General features: G+C 36.5%; 1 protein-coding gene across 5 annotated transcripts in view; it reads right to left on the bottom strand.

The window, feature by feature from the left end:
- The window catches only part of Nbeal1 (neurobeachin like 1), a 180,894-nt gene that overhangs the window by 38,009 nt on the left and 127,399 nt on the right, over positions 1-15,486 (bottom strand). For all 5 annotated transcript variants that reach the window (XR_012908177.1, XM_075951705.1, XM_075951706.1 and 2 more), the window contains 8 exons: positions 14,635-14,736; positions 13,040-13,135; positions 12,372-12,496; positions 11,369-11,509; positions 9,547-9,677; positions 3,519-3,628; positions 1,525-1,642; positions 628-725 (listed from right to left, as the gene is read on the bottom strand). Coding sequence is in view for 4 of the 5 variants with exons in the window: in XM_075951705.1 (XP_075807820.1) it covers positions 628-725; positions 1,525-1,642; positions 3,519-3,628; positions 9,547-9,677; positions 11,369-11,509; positions 12,372-12,496; positions 13,040-13,135; positions 14,635-14,736 (921 nt within the window). In the remaining variant the exon portion in view is untranslated. The remainder of the gene's footprint in view (positions 1-627; positions 726-1,524; positions 1,643-3,518; positions 3,629-9,546; positions 9,678-11,368; positions 11,510-12,371; positions 12,497-13,039; positions 13,136-14,634; positions 14,737-15,486) is intronic.

Raw genomic sequence — 15,486 nt, 5'->3', positions numbered from 1 at the left:
ATCATGAAGGTTGATATGCAAATAGAGAGTGACACTATTAGGAAGTATGGTTTTGTTGGAAGAGGCTGGATGGCACACACCTATAATTCAGACCTTGGGGGTGAAGGGCACTTAATCTGGGCCACACCTTCTGTTGGAAGAGTACCACTGTTGGGGCAGGCTTTGAGGCCACACCTTCTGTTGGAAGAGTACCACTGTTGGGGCAGGCTTTGAGGCCACACCTTCTGTTGGAAGAGTACCACTGTTGGGGCAGGCTTTGAGGCCACACCTTCTGTTGGAAGAGTACCACTGTTGGGGCAGGCTTTGAGGCCACACCTTCTGTTGGAAGAGTACCACTGTTGGGGCAGGCTTTGAGGCCTTATTTTCTTAAGTTTCTCTCAGTGTGACTGTCAGTAGATTTCCTATTTCCTATAAGTGAAGATGTAGGACTCTCAGGTTCAGTACCACATCTGCCTGCATGCTGGCATGCTCACCACCACAATGGACTGAACCTCAAGCCAGCCCCTTAATTAAGCGTTTTCTTTATAAGAATTGCTGTGGTCATGGTGTCTCCTCACAGCAATAGTAAACCTTAACTAAGACACTGAGAACAACTGCTCTAAGCTGTTGACAGCTTACACAGTTTACCTTTAACAACTGACAAGGTGTTTGTCCAAAATTGTTAATCATCCCTTCTAAGGCTTTTCTTTCCTTTTCATCTGTTAAGGCATCAAGATCTACAGCACCTAAAACAAGAAGTAATTACTATGGAGAAAAGCAAACTAGCATGATTCTGATAAATATATTAAAGATTGATTAACATATTTTAAACATAATATCAGTCTTCAACTTCTCATCAGAAAGTAATTTTCTAGTAACATTAGCTACTTTTATTTGTGTGTATGCATTTGTGTGTATATGCACATACGTATGTGGATACATGTGAGAGGTCCTGTTTAAATAAGGGGAAGAACCAGTGTGGGAGACCACCTAAAATATCCCTTCAACCCTTGTGTACCCACACATGCATCATGTACACACAAAAAGAGGTTTAAAAAGTGAGAACATTTTCTACCCAAAGCTGTCAGAAGACAGTTTTGATACTAAGCTAATGCTATTAGAAGAATTTATATACTGGAAATGCTAAGCACTTTTTTCAAAGTTTACTAGAAATATAACCTGCAATATTCAATGTAAGACTTGATTAAATAGGAAATTTGATTTCTCAAATAAGAGACCAAAAGATATGGTGATAATAGGCATCTATAATTAGATTTCCATATATATGTATGGAACACACACACATATATATAATATATGTATATATAATTAGATTTTATATGCATGGAATATATATACACATATATAATCATAAAATACTATTACAAAACTGAAACAGTGGCAGTTTCATAACCTTGCTACTAAGAAGCTATTTTGTTGATGTACTCTTTTTTATGTTAAGTATCTAGGCCCAAATACCATGCATAACTAATAAACCCTAAATCTCCCAAATTACTACGAAAGAAGAAGTAGTTAGGCTCACACCTTCATAACTACAGTAGTAGAAGACATTGAGTGCTTCCACTGCAGCTGGTCCTCTTTGTTTGTAGCCAAAAATCAGGTCTATCCATTCATGAAGATGAGCAGAAACATACTCAGACTCCTAAAGAGAGAACAAATTTAATAATTAACATAGGTATCTTCCAACTGTAACCTAAATTCATGCTTTTTAGAAAGGGCATGGAGTAGCAGGGAGATGGTGGTATATGCCTTTAATCTCAGCACTTAGGAGGCATAGGCAGGCAGATATTCAAGATCAGCCTAGTGTATGAGTTCCAGGACAACTAGGGATACACAGAGAAACCTTGTCTTAGAGGGGGGAAAAAAAGAAACCAAAAACATGGTGCCAGAAAGAAGGCTCAGTAGTTAAGAACACTGGCTGCTCTTCAAGAGAAAGCATGTTCAAGCCCCACCACCCACAGGACGACTAACAATCCACAATGACTGACAAACATCTGTGGCGCCAGGTCCAGGATATCTAATTTCTTCTTTGTCCTTGCTGGGCACTGCACACACACAATGTATAGACATACATGTAAGCAAAACACTTGAACACTTTTTTTTTCTAAAGAAGAGTACTGCTCAGTAAACAGTGCTGTGAGATAGTAACACAATTATCAATGGTAAACTAACTCACAATATTCCTTCAGTTCCAATTTGGTAATTTACCTAAACACTCTTAAGACTTTTTAAGGCATTTTGGATAGGCTAGTTTTATTGGAACTTGGGTATCTTTCAGAAAAAAATTAAAAATGAAGACATGCTTTGATGGAGGAGGGTCATCTGTCTATTGGTTAATAAAGAAACTGCCTTTGCACTTTAATAGGACAGAAAATTAGATAGGCGGGGAAGACAGAACAGAATGCTGGGAGAAAGAAGACGAGTCAGGCAGTCGCCATGATTCTCCTCTCCGAGACAGACGCAGGTTAAGTTCTTCCCTGGTAAGCCACCACCTTGTGGTGCTACACAGATTATTAGAAATGGGTTAATCAAGATGTGAGAATTAGCCAAGAAGATGCTGGAACTAATGGGCCAGGCAGTGTTCAAAAGAATACAGTTTCTCTGTAATTACTTTGGGTAAAGCTAGCTGGTGGCCGGGAGCTGAGCGGCAGGAAGTGGCCCGCAGCTCCTCACTACAATGCTTAACTGAAATGAAACAAAAACAGAAACTGCAAAACATTAAATTATTGCAGCTGGGTAAACAGAATAGCATTCCATACAGCACAAACACAGAGAACTGGAATGTTAATTACAGCTGGATATCCCTTAGGTAAAATGATTTGGGTTACAAGTGTTTGAGATTTTGCTTGTTGCTTTGCTTTGATTTGAGACAAGTTCATACCACGTTGCTCAGGCTGCCCTCAAAGTCATGGACTCAGGTTTCAGCCTCCTAAGAAACTGCGACTAGGCCAAATTCAAATTGCAGATTTTCCCAGATTTTAAAATATTTGCAGAGGATTTATCAGCTAATCCAAAAATCAAAATTTCCAAAATGTCCCCAAGTATAGTGGGTGAACAAAACAACACAAGAAAGCTACTAACTTTCCCCAAATCTAAGAGAGTTAAATAAGAGGTGCAGAATACATTTTTGTGATTGTTTCTTTTGTAATACTTGTCTAAAACTTGTCAGTTCAAGAAAAAAAAATCTAAGACTTGATCAAATAGGAAATTTGATTTCCTATATACCAAAAATCAAAAGCTTATGATGATACTGATAATTGGTACATATAAGTAGATTTGTATATATACCATTATAAGATATTATTAAAAACAGAAAAAATTAGAAACCTATATTTTGGTACATATTCATATAGTATCACAAAATTTATATCCTAAGATTAAATTACTATATTGTACTTTTAGAACAGTAATATATATTGCAGATAACAAATTAATAGAGAAAAAAAGGACACTTTAACTTATCTTTGAAAAACACATCTATATTTTTAGACTTAGTAGAGAGACAACAAAAATCTTACCAGAGCTTTTCTGTGTTTATAAATAAAATCTTCAGCTGATTTAGCCCATCTTGGAAGAATGACATCATTTACCAATTCTTGAGAAACTTGTAGGTGACCCAGATTAAATTCTAATACACAAAAAATAAAAATACCAGAATCATTTTAGACTTAATCAAGTGATGTAAAACAAATACAAAAGAGGGTCTATAACAAGAAAAATACTTTAACCTATCTATTGCAGTATACTTTATTCATCAATTAAACTACATAAAGTATTTTAAAATTCATTTTTGGAAGGTACATCTAAGTAAGAATTCTTTTTCTTAGAACTTGGGAGACAGTGGGTAAATTCCAGTGACTTAATCATAAATATCTAAATTTGGATCTCCATCTCTCATATAAGGCACATACAGTGAGTATCTCATGATAATGACTACAGAGCTGGGTGTGGAGATCAGAATCCTATGGGTTTACTGGGAAGTCCACCCAGTTTGTCTCAAAAAGTTAAGGTGGAATGGGATTAAAGACACTGACTTCTGGCTTCTGCATATAAATGCATGCACATGCACGCGCGCACACACACACACACACACACACACACACACACACACACACACACACACATTCCTCCACATGTAAGTACATGGGCATGGGAACAGACACACACACACAAATGAAAAAGAAAAAGAACAGTAAAGGTACTACAATCCTCACTTTAATTGGCTTAAAATAGAATATTAATAATTCTTACACTAAAAATGGAAAATGGTTTATAAAATATGTTTCTTTAAAACTTTGGTGTAACTTATACCTTAAACTCACTCACTGAGAGTTTTGGTTTTATGGAAATATAACACCTTATATCCTCTATTCCACAAAGATACTTGCTATTAGAGCTGGACATGACATGTGACAGAACTTCCTCAAGTATGAGGTTTTCTTGTTCACATACTGTGAGAAGGAAAATGTTAACACAAAAGACCTTAAAAAAAAAAAACGGTTTTCAAATAACAGTGTACTGCCTTGAAATATTACAGAAAACACTGAAATTTCATTGTACAATTTTGTATTGGTTTTATTGCTAGTTATTCCTAGCTATTTATTACCATTAGATTATATATTTGTTTTCTCCTGCTCAGGTTCTTACCAAGCAATTATATAATTACAGTTACACACAGGTACTACACAGTCATACAGCTGAGGGCAGCAATTGGGTCCTAAATATAATGAACTGTTGAGCAAAGAGTACCTGAAGTTTTTCATCCAAATTCACCCCGATTACTCTTCTTATCCCAGATACCCAATGGTTTTATTAAATTCCAGTCTAATAATCTACATAAATCATACCCCCAAATCATGCAAATTTATGTGCTTTAAAAACAAATGTAAGGTTAGGGAAGCAGTTTGGTTGTGGAGTGTGTGTCAACCAAGATTGCAAGACTTTGTGTTCAATCTCAAGTACCTTACACACACAAAAGTAATAAAAGCCAAATGGTGGTGGTGCACGTCTTTAGTCCCAGGACTTGAATATCTGTGAATTCGAGGCCAGCCTGGTTTACAGAGCAAGGTCCAAATGCCCTCAAAAAACAAAAAACAACAAACAAACAAAAAAAGGAGTAGTAATCAAGTAAAATAACACCACAGAAAAAAATTATTGGATATTTTAAAATTTTAATTACCATCAAGCATTTCAAGTCCGAAAACCCAATTTTTTAAAAAGTGCAACAACAGAGCGACCTAGACCAGAGTGGGTCTGAGAGAGCAATTCCTAAAAGAGCAGGACTAAGCCAGCGACCTGGGCCAGAGGAGACCTACAGTGAACTCCAGGAGAGCAGGAGCAGATCCAGACCAGGGTCATTTGCGGGAGCAGGACGAGCAGGTACAGGGGAGCAAACCTGAGACGTCAAAGGGAGTAGGCAGGACTAGAAACCTCTTGAGTCTGTGACATCTGAGGGAGTAAGCCTGAGCCATACTCCATGGGTCTGGGCACACTGAGTCGGGGACCTCTAAGGGAGTAGATCGGAGCCAGAGACCTTTGCAGGACTAACCCCAAGCCAGGGATGTCTGCAGGAATGGATCCAGACCAGGGACATTTACAGAAACAGGTCTGAGCCAACAACCTAGGCTAGAGCAGGCCTGAGACAGCAAACTACAAGGGAGCAGAGCAGAGCCCTGGAGTGCTGAGCCACCTTGAAGAACACCGGGAGTGATCAACGGGATAATCAGAATTGTGGCACTGACTGTACCACAAGGAACAACCATCTGAGCCTTGCATTCACTGGTACCTAGAAGACTAATCAACAGAATCACAGACAGCCCCAACCACACCTATTAGACAAAAAAAAAAAGGGGTAGAAAAGGAAAGAACACACGCAACACCACAAAGAGCAACATGACAACAGCAAGACTTGAACAACCAAATATAGATGAAGCAAAAGGAAATGACTTAAAATATAACTTCAGGAGAATGAAAATGAAAGCAGTATTAAGACGAAAGTTCATAGCACTAAATGCCTACATAGAAAAGCTGGAAAAATCCCACACTAGTGAATTAACAGACCATTTGAAAACTTTAGAAGTAAACTCACCCAAGAGAACTAGACGACCGGAAATAATCAAATTGAGAGCTGAAATCAACAAAATAGAAACAAAGAAAACAATACAAAGAATCAATGAGACAAGAAGTTGGTTCTTCGAGAAAAATCAACAAAATGGACATTTATACAAACTAACCAAAAGGCAGAGAGAGAATATCCAAATTAACAATCTCAGAAATGAAAAGGGGGACATAAAAACAAACATGGAGGAAATACAGAGAATCATCAGGTCATATTTCGAAAACCTGTACTCCACAAAATTGGAAAACTTAAAGGAAATGAACAACTTTCTGTCTGGATAAAATCACTCACCAAAATTAAATCAAGACCAGATAAGCAAATTAAACACAATTATAACAGCTGAAGAAATAGAAACCGTCATCAAAAGTCTCCCAACCAAAAATTGCTCAGGACAAGATGGTTTCAGTTCAGAATTATACAAGAGTCTCAAAGAACTATACCAATGCTCTTCAAATTATTCCACACAATAGAAACAGAAGGAACACTGCCAAACCCTTTTTATGAGGCTATAATTACCCCGATGCCCAAACCACAAAAAGACATTATTAAAAAAGAGAATTACAGACCAATCGCACTCATGAGCATGGATGCAAAAATACTAAATAAAATACTGGCAAATCAAATCCAAGAACACTTCAGAACCATGATCCACCATGATCCAGTCGGCTTCATCCCAGAGATGCAGGGATGATGGTTCAGCACAAAAATTTGTCAATGTAACCCACCATTTTGAGATTTCAGAGAGTTGTCCACTCTCTCCTTATCTATTCAATATTCTTGAGGTCCTAGCTAGAGCAATAAGACACCAAAAGGAGATCAAGGGGAAACAAATCAGAAGTCAAACTCCGATATGATAGTTTACATAAGCGACCCCAAAATTCTATCAAGGAACTTCTACAGCTCATAAACACTTTCAGTAATGTAGAGGGATACATGCAGATGATAAATGGGCTGAAAAAAAATCAGAGAAACATCACCCTTCACAATAGCCACAAATAGCTTAAAATATCTCAGAGTAACTCTAACCAAACAAGTGGAAGACTTGTATGACAAGAACTTTAAATCTTTGAAGAAAAAAACTGAAGAAGACACCAGACAGTGGAAAGATCTCCCATGCTCTTGGGTAGGTAGAATTAACATTGTAAAAATGGCAATCTTACCAAAAGCAATCTACAGATTCAATGCAATGTCCATCAAATTCCCAGCAAAACTCTTCACAGACCTCAAAAGAATGGTACTCAACTTTATATGGAAAAGCAAAAAACCCAGGATAGCTTCAAACAGTCCCGTACATTAAAGAAACTTCTAGAGACACCACAGTCCCTGACTTCATACTACAGAGCTACAGTGCTGAAAGCAGCCTGGGATTGGCATAAGAACAGACAGGAGGACCAATGGAACCAAACAGAAGACCCAGATATTAATCCACATACCTTTGAACACCTGATTTTTGACAAAGAAGCAAAAAATATCAAATGGAAACAAGAAAGAATATTTAACAAATGGTGCTGGCATAACTGGTTAGCAACATATAGAAGAATGAAAACAGATCCATATCTATCACCATGCACAAAACTCAAGTCCAAATGAATCAAAGACTTCAACATAAAACCAACTTCATAGAAGATAAAGTAGGAAGTACACTGGAACGTATTGGCACAGGAAACCACTTCCTAAATATAACCTCAGTAGCATAGACACTGAGAGAAACAATTAATAAATGGGACCCCCTGAAACTAAAAAGCTTCTGTAAAGCAAAGGACATGGCCAACAAGACAAAATGACAGCCTACAGAATGGGAAAAGATCTTCACTAACCCCACATCAGACAGAGGTCTGATGTCCAAAATATACAGAGAACTCAAGAAATTGGTCATCAAAAGAACACATAATCCAATAAAAAGTGGAGTACAGACCTAAACAGAGAACTCTCAACAGAGGAATCTAAAATGGCTGAAAGACAGTCATCAAAGAAATGCAAATCAAAATAACTCTGAGATTCCATCTTACACCTTTAAGAATGGCCAAGATCAAAAATACTGATGATAACTTACACTGGAGAGGATGTGGGGAAAAGGGAACACTTCTGCATTGCTGGTGGGAATGCAAGCTGGTACAACTCCTTTGGATATCAGTGTGGCGATTTCTCAGAAAATTAGGAAACAACCTCCCGCAAGACCCAGTAATACCACTTTTGGGTATATATCCAAAGGATGCTCAATCGTGCCTCAAGGACATGTGCTGAACTATGTTCACAGCAGCATTGTTTGTCATAGCCAGAACCTAGAAACAATTGAAATGCTCCTTGACTGAAGAATGAATAAGGAAAATGTGGTACATTTACACAATGGAGTACTACATAGCAGAAAAAAAAATGACATCTTGAAATTTGCAGGCAAATGCATGGATCTACAAAACATCATTTTCAGTGAGGTAATCCAGAAACAGAAAGAAAGTTATTGCATGTACTCACTCATAAGTGGTTTTTAAACATAAAGCAAAGAAAACCAGGCCAGAAATCACAATCCCAGAGAACTTAGAGTACAATGAGGACTGTAAGAGAGACATACATAGATATAATCTACATAGGAAGTAGAAAAAGACAAGATTTTCTGAGTCAATTGGGAACATGGGGACCTTGGGAGACGGTGGAGGGGAGGAGAGCAGAGAAAAATGTAGAGCTCAATAAAAATTAGTAATAAAAAAGTGCAACAGCCGGGCGGTGGTGGCACACGCCTTTAATCCCAGCACTCGGGAGGCAGAGGCAGGCGGATCTCTGTGAGTTCGAGACCAGCCTGGTCTACAGAGCTAGTTCCAGGACAGGCTCCAAAGCCACAGAGAAACCCTGTCTCGAAAAAAAAAACAAAACAAACAAAAAAAAAGTGCAACAACACAGCCATTATTTTAAATGTGCACCTTTTATATATTACTAATAAGGAGTCAGCTGAAGTATTTAAAAGGTAAAAGAACATTTAAATCTTTGTGAATTACTAGGTCTCTTGAAACTACTTATGCTGGTCATTAATTTCTGAAAGCAGTTATAGTTAGAAAAAGCATAAGTAAACTGATAAATAAGTTACAATGGTACTCTAAAAATATGAGTTTACTCATGGATTTGTCTTTATTTACCTCAAAGACTTGCAATGGCAGTGTAAAGCAGTGCATGTCTCTAGTAAAGATTGTACTCTGAGATAAGCTCTCTCAGAAGTTCAAATTTGACTCATACCTTAGTTTCTTGTATCATTTCCCTGAAAAGTAAGACTTGGATCTATATGTCATTTCTCTGGTGTCAGTTAATCCTGTCACTAATTTACACACCGAACAAAACTTAAATAAATCATACAGTACTATAGAAGATGCCCTCAAAACTTTTTTCAGGATTTTTCACTGGGACCTGTAGAATAAAATTTTAAACCCTCTATTTCTTACCATTTTGATTTTCTAAAAACTCGGGGAAATAGAAGAATTCAGGAATAAGTTCTTTTACATCATATGTATTATCCATAAGAGCTTGCCAGGTAGCAGGGATGGAATGGAACTGCCGGTCTGCACAGTCAAATCTGCACGTGAGATTGAAAGACAACAGTTTACTAAATGAAAACAAGGAAGCATAAAACGAAAAACCTTTAAGCTCCCTTCAAATTTACATGTGAGTACAGCTGTTCTTTATCTTCCTTTTTAATATCTGAAAACAACTTTTTACCATCTTTATAATGATACTACAGACATTTGTATTGTTAGACACCTATCTATTTTCTTTAGAGAAATTGCTATTCAGACCCTTTTCCATTTTTAAATTCAGTGTATTTGGTTGTAAGGGCTCTCTATATACTCTAAATACAAGTCCCTTATTGAATTTTCTTGTATGTACTTTCTTGGTGGTATTTTATAAAGCACAAACAGAAGAAATTCTAAAGCTCTGTCAAACTACATTTCTTCATAAAATTATAAAGAACCAACATAAACCTAATCATAATTTCCTGTGTCTTATGAATTTTTACCTGTCAGTACAACATTTTACTGATGCTTAATAATCTTAAAGACAGAGTCTCTTGTTGAAAATCAAAGTTTATTGTAATTAAGATGTGGTAGAGAATTTAGGCTAGCTATAGATGTTATATGCAATGATAATAAAATAGGCAGAATTTGTATAATGTTGACTGAGAAAACAAAATGGTAATGCTAAGAACTAAGGCAAAACAGGAACAAAATGCGTACAAGGAAGGTACCTGGAGAATACAGACTGACAGTAGAAGACTTATGTAGTTTCCTTAGAATAACTAAGAAAATGTGAAATATAGGAAAGTTACAATACCCACAGATAATGTTATTATTGCAGTATCACAATGTGTTTAAATGGCTGCTATGAATCCCCAACTGCTTCCTCTATTTAGTCTTCACAAATATTGTGTAGTCACTGCTGAGAACTATCTGTGGATGGCTCAGATTTAGCTCTACATCACCCTAATGCAATAACTTCAAGAGGGAGTTGTTACTTGGAATTGAACCCAGTACCTGTACATGCTAGACAAATTCTCAGCTACTGGACAACAACCTTGGTCTGATATCTAATAAATCTCTGCTTGACTTCTCAAATTTGAAGAAATTCCAAATGTATACTACAATAACAGTGAAAAAAATCATATTAAATGTCTTATATCTGAACCAATTGGAATGACTTGTTCTTAAAGTACTTTAGCTGATTTTATCTAAATTAAAACCTAGTAGAGGATTTAAAAGGCATAAATCTATCATTCAGAAAATGATATCAAGATGATTAGTTCTTCTCTGATGGAGGAAGGTCATTGGCTAATAAAGGAACTGCCTTGGCCCATTTTATTGGTTAGGACATAGGTAGGTGGGGTAAACAGAACAGAATGCCGGGAGGAAGAGGAAGTGAGGTCAGACTCGACAGCTCTCCTCTCGGGAGCAGACGCCTCAGAGAGAGACGCCATGCCCCGCTCCCGGGCAGACACACGCGATGAAGCTCTGACCTAGAATCTTTCCGGTAAGACCGGTGCTCACAGATTATTAGAGATGGGTTGATTGGGATATCAGAATTAGCCAGTAAGGGCCAGAGCTAAAGGGCCAAGCAGTGATTAAATGAATACAGTGTCTGTGTAATTATTTCGGGGCATAAGCTAGCCGAGCAGGCGGCTGGGGTGTTGGGGACGCAGCCCCGCCGCTCCATATTACAACAAATTCTCAACTTTATAGTCAGAGAAAAAATAGGTTTTTATTCTAAGCATACCTTCCACTCTGAAGCTGGATGTGGAGGGTAGTAAACGGTTCTACACGGATAAGATAGTGCATGACACCTGCAGAATTTGAATAGTGAGTACCATAATGAAACTTATCAATCGTTCCCATTGGATCCTCAAAAGTTTCATACCTTAAAAAAAAAAGGTGGAGTTTTACGACCATAATAACAAAATGATAAGAGTCTAAATCTATATTAGTTTGCTTAAAGCATAGTATTCTTTAAAAAGTCAATCCTTAGTCATATACTTTACTATCAAATTAAGTATCTGAATCCCTACATATAACAACAGGAAAAAATTAATTTCTAAGCATGTTTCCTAAACAATGAAGTATCACTAAAACAAGCTTTTAGAACATTTAAAATAATTTTATTTAAGTGTATGAGTGTTTTGCCTGCATGTGAATATGCACAAGGATAACTGAAAAAGTTTAAGTAGCTTTGATAAAAAGTAACATGGATATGGATAAATCGTCCAGTGGTTGATAACATATGATGTCCTTTCCAGAGGACCTGGGTTTGGTTCCCAGTACTCATGTGGTGGCTCATAAAACTCTGTGACCCCAGTTCTAGAATTTCTGATGTCCTTTTTTCTGGCCTCTGTAGGTACCATGCATACATGCAGAAAAAAACCACACACATTAAAAACAATTTTTTTTTTTCCAAACACTCAGGGCTGAAGAGATAGCTTAACAATTAAGAGCAGTAGCTACTCTACTAGAAGACATGGGGTCAATTCCCAGCACCCAGACAGCTCACAGGCACTCGCGACTCCATTTCCAGACCCAACACTTTCCTCTGATCTCTGCAGGCACATGTGTGATGTGTGATGTGTGATGTGACGTACACAATAGATGCAGCAAATCCAATCATACTCAAAAATAATAATAAAAAAGAAATCTTTTTAATTTAAAAAGGGTAATGCTTAGTTTTTTGACTGAAATTAGCACAAATTCAAACAATGGCTATCTCAAAAGATTTAAAAAGCACTTACTTTTCTTGCATAGCTTTCACATTTTTTTCATTAACTACTCCAATTGGTTTAGAAAGATCTCGAAATACAGTGGGGTTATTAAGGTCCAACTCTTCTGAAGTATAATCTTGCAAAATCCAGGGAAACTAAGAGGTAAAATTCAAAATTTAGAGATTTCTTCCTTGAGAACATAACATTCCCACATCAAATATAAAATGTTCATAAAGATAAAAACGGGTAATCACTACAAAGTTTTTTCCATTAAGAATCCTTTAAAGACATATTTTAATATTTGTTTATTTCAGTTCAATTCTTCTGGACTTTAGTTTTTAATTACTAGTCTTCATGTTTATGATACTTTAAAAATATGGATTGGACTGAAAAGATGGCTCAGTAGTTAAGAGCACAGAGTGCTCTTCCAGAGGACCTGGACTCAATTCCCAGCACTCACATAGAAGAAAAAGTAATATGGGGGTGGAAAACATAAAGGCAGGGTAGGTGTACTATACATGAGGGTTTCTTTTATAATGCTGGAGATTGAACCCAGAGTTTTACATATGGTACAAGAATATTCTACCACTGAGCTATACCCAAGCCTCTCCATTTTTCTAAATAAAAGCATAAATATCAAATATAGTATTGTACATTATAAAAGTATAAGTTAATTTTAGAAATTTATACAAACTTACTACAGGGTACTGTGCAAGGTCATTATAGGTTCGTCCTGCCATTGTGTTTATTTGAATGAGGTAGTCAAAGTTTGTTATCTCTCGATTCACCCATTTCTGAACAGCACAAAAAAGAACAAAAACAGAATTGTATATGTAACCTCTTAGAATGTGACAATTATTAATAACCAACATATTTTTTGTAATCATTATCTATCTTCATGATTGATGAGATGGAGCTAAAGAAGTTTAACATAAAGATAAATAAACATCTCCATAATTTATTTCCTTTGAAAATTAGTCTCTAAGAGAAAGAGCAAAAAAAAAAAAAAATAAACAAAAGCATTATACCATACTCTGGGAAGTCTTAAATAAGAATTAAGTTCTGCCAGGTCTTGCCAGGTGTCATAGTGTGTATGCTTAATTCTAGCCACTCAAGAGTATAATTTAGGAGAATGGCAAGTTGGAGGATACCCTGGCTAATATACCAACCCATTAAAAAAAACCTAGGGACATAGGTTGGTGTAGAGCACTTGCAGTGTAATACTCTGGGTTTAGTCTCATGTACCACAGAGGGGAAAGAAGAAAAATTAAGTCTTCTTCAACTAAATATTTTATTTATCTTAAAACTTTAATTTCTAAAAAGACCCCACTTTTGACACTTTTATAACTATGCATATTAGAAGGAAGTACTTTAACATCTACAGCTTAACATCATATGTGCTAAGCTAAGGTTATTGGATTTTAGAACTATCTGAAGAAGAAAAACACCTTTACAGAGTAAAATGAGGTGGGACTAGATAGGAAAAAACATTCCTTTCTATTGATCACCTTAATCATTTAGTTTTCTAATGTGCATACACAGTAGAGTTATACATCAGAGTTTTCCTGATAGAATATCAATCAACGTTAACCCACTGTGGACCAAAAGCAAAAGGTTATAATTATGGTGAATAGTGAAAAATGAAATTTGTATGCTACAATCTATGAAGTAAAATCCAGATATTGTGATATATTTTTATATATAGGAAGCTCAATTGTTCTTAGGTGTAAAGTTGAAAAATCAATAGTTAATGAATAAAGTTTATTCGAAAGCAAAATGAACTGTACCTTATTAAACAAGGATTATTTCAGACAACATATTCTTGATTAGGGAACTTCACAGAAGAGCATGGCATGCATGGGCGCTCTCTCTCTCTCTCTCTCTCTCTCTCTCTCTCTCTCTCTCTCACACACACACACACACACACACACACACACACACACACACACACACACAGTATAAATGGAAGAACAAAGGCCAGGAGTGGTGGATCACACCTTTAATCCCAGTATGTAGGAGACAGAGTGTCAATCTCTGTGTATCTGAGGTCAGACTTAATCTACATAATGAGTTCCAGGTCAGCCAAAGCTAGACAGACTTGTATCCACAAAACCAAAACTTACTAACCAACCAACCAACCAACCAACCAACCAACCAACCAACCAACCAACCAACCAAATGAATGAGTAAATGAATGAATGATGAATCAATAAATGGTCGTGAGCAGTTATAAAACAGTACAAAATTCTGAGATATAAAACGAATGATGACAACAACCTAGAAATTTTCCTACCTGTGTCAATCCTGATGCTTTGAACAATTCTTGTGGTGATCTTGCTCCATAACTATTAGGAGAATGAAGTGACAACAGGCTGCTATATACTTTGTTTCTAACCTACAAAAAATACTACTGTTTAGTTTAAAAACTTGTCAAGACAAATATGGATTAAGGGTTTTGTAATAGTTTTAGCAAGACATAATCCTTTAAGAATAATAGTATTTTCTTCTTGCTTCACAGTGTGCCATTATTATTAATTGTTTTTGACTTCAGAGAATCTTCACTCTACAACTTGTTAGCAGTTATCTCCAATTCTGCTTACTCCCTATTTTCTTGAAAATCCTAATCCACTACCTGTTTTATAACTTCAACTCTTCTGGACATTTCATATCATGCTTTTAATTTCTTTACTATACTTGATGTTGTGGTTTAAATATGTTTAAATATGTTCTTTTAAAGTTTATGATTTAGAAAACTGATCCTCAAATAACAGGTTCAAAATTGGAGACGGGGTATTTAGAAATTTCAATCTTTTTTTTTAAATATTTATTTATTATGTATACAACATTCTGTCTGTGTGTCTGCCTGCAGGCCAGAAGAGGGTGCCAGATCTTATCACAGATGGCTGTGAGCCACCATGTGGTTGATGGGAATTGAACTCAGGACCCTTGGAAGAGCAATAATGCTCTTAACTTCTGAGCCATCTCTCCAGCCCTGGAAATTTCAATCTTAAATGAGGTCATGGAGACAATAAAATGGCAGATGAAGGTGCCTACCAGGAATTCTAATTGCTTGACTTTGATCCTTAGGAACCACATTGTGGAATGAAAGAACTGACTTATTACATTACCCTGTGGTTTCTACGGG

The sequence above is a fragment of the Microtus pennsylvanicus genome, chromosome 17 (genome assembly GCF_037038515.1).
Source record: "Microtus pennsylvanicus isolate mMicPen1 chromosome 17, mMicPen1.hap1, whole genome shotgun sequence".
NCBI classification, from domain to species: domain Eukaryota; kingdom Metazoa; phylum Chordata; class Mammalia; order Rodentia; family Cricetidae; genus Microtus; species Microtus pennsylvanicus.
The sequence above is the reverse complement of the archived record's forward strand: the minus strand, read 5'-3'. Positions and strand labels throughout refer to the sequence as shown.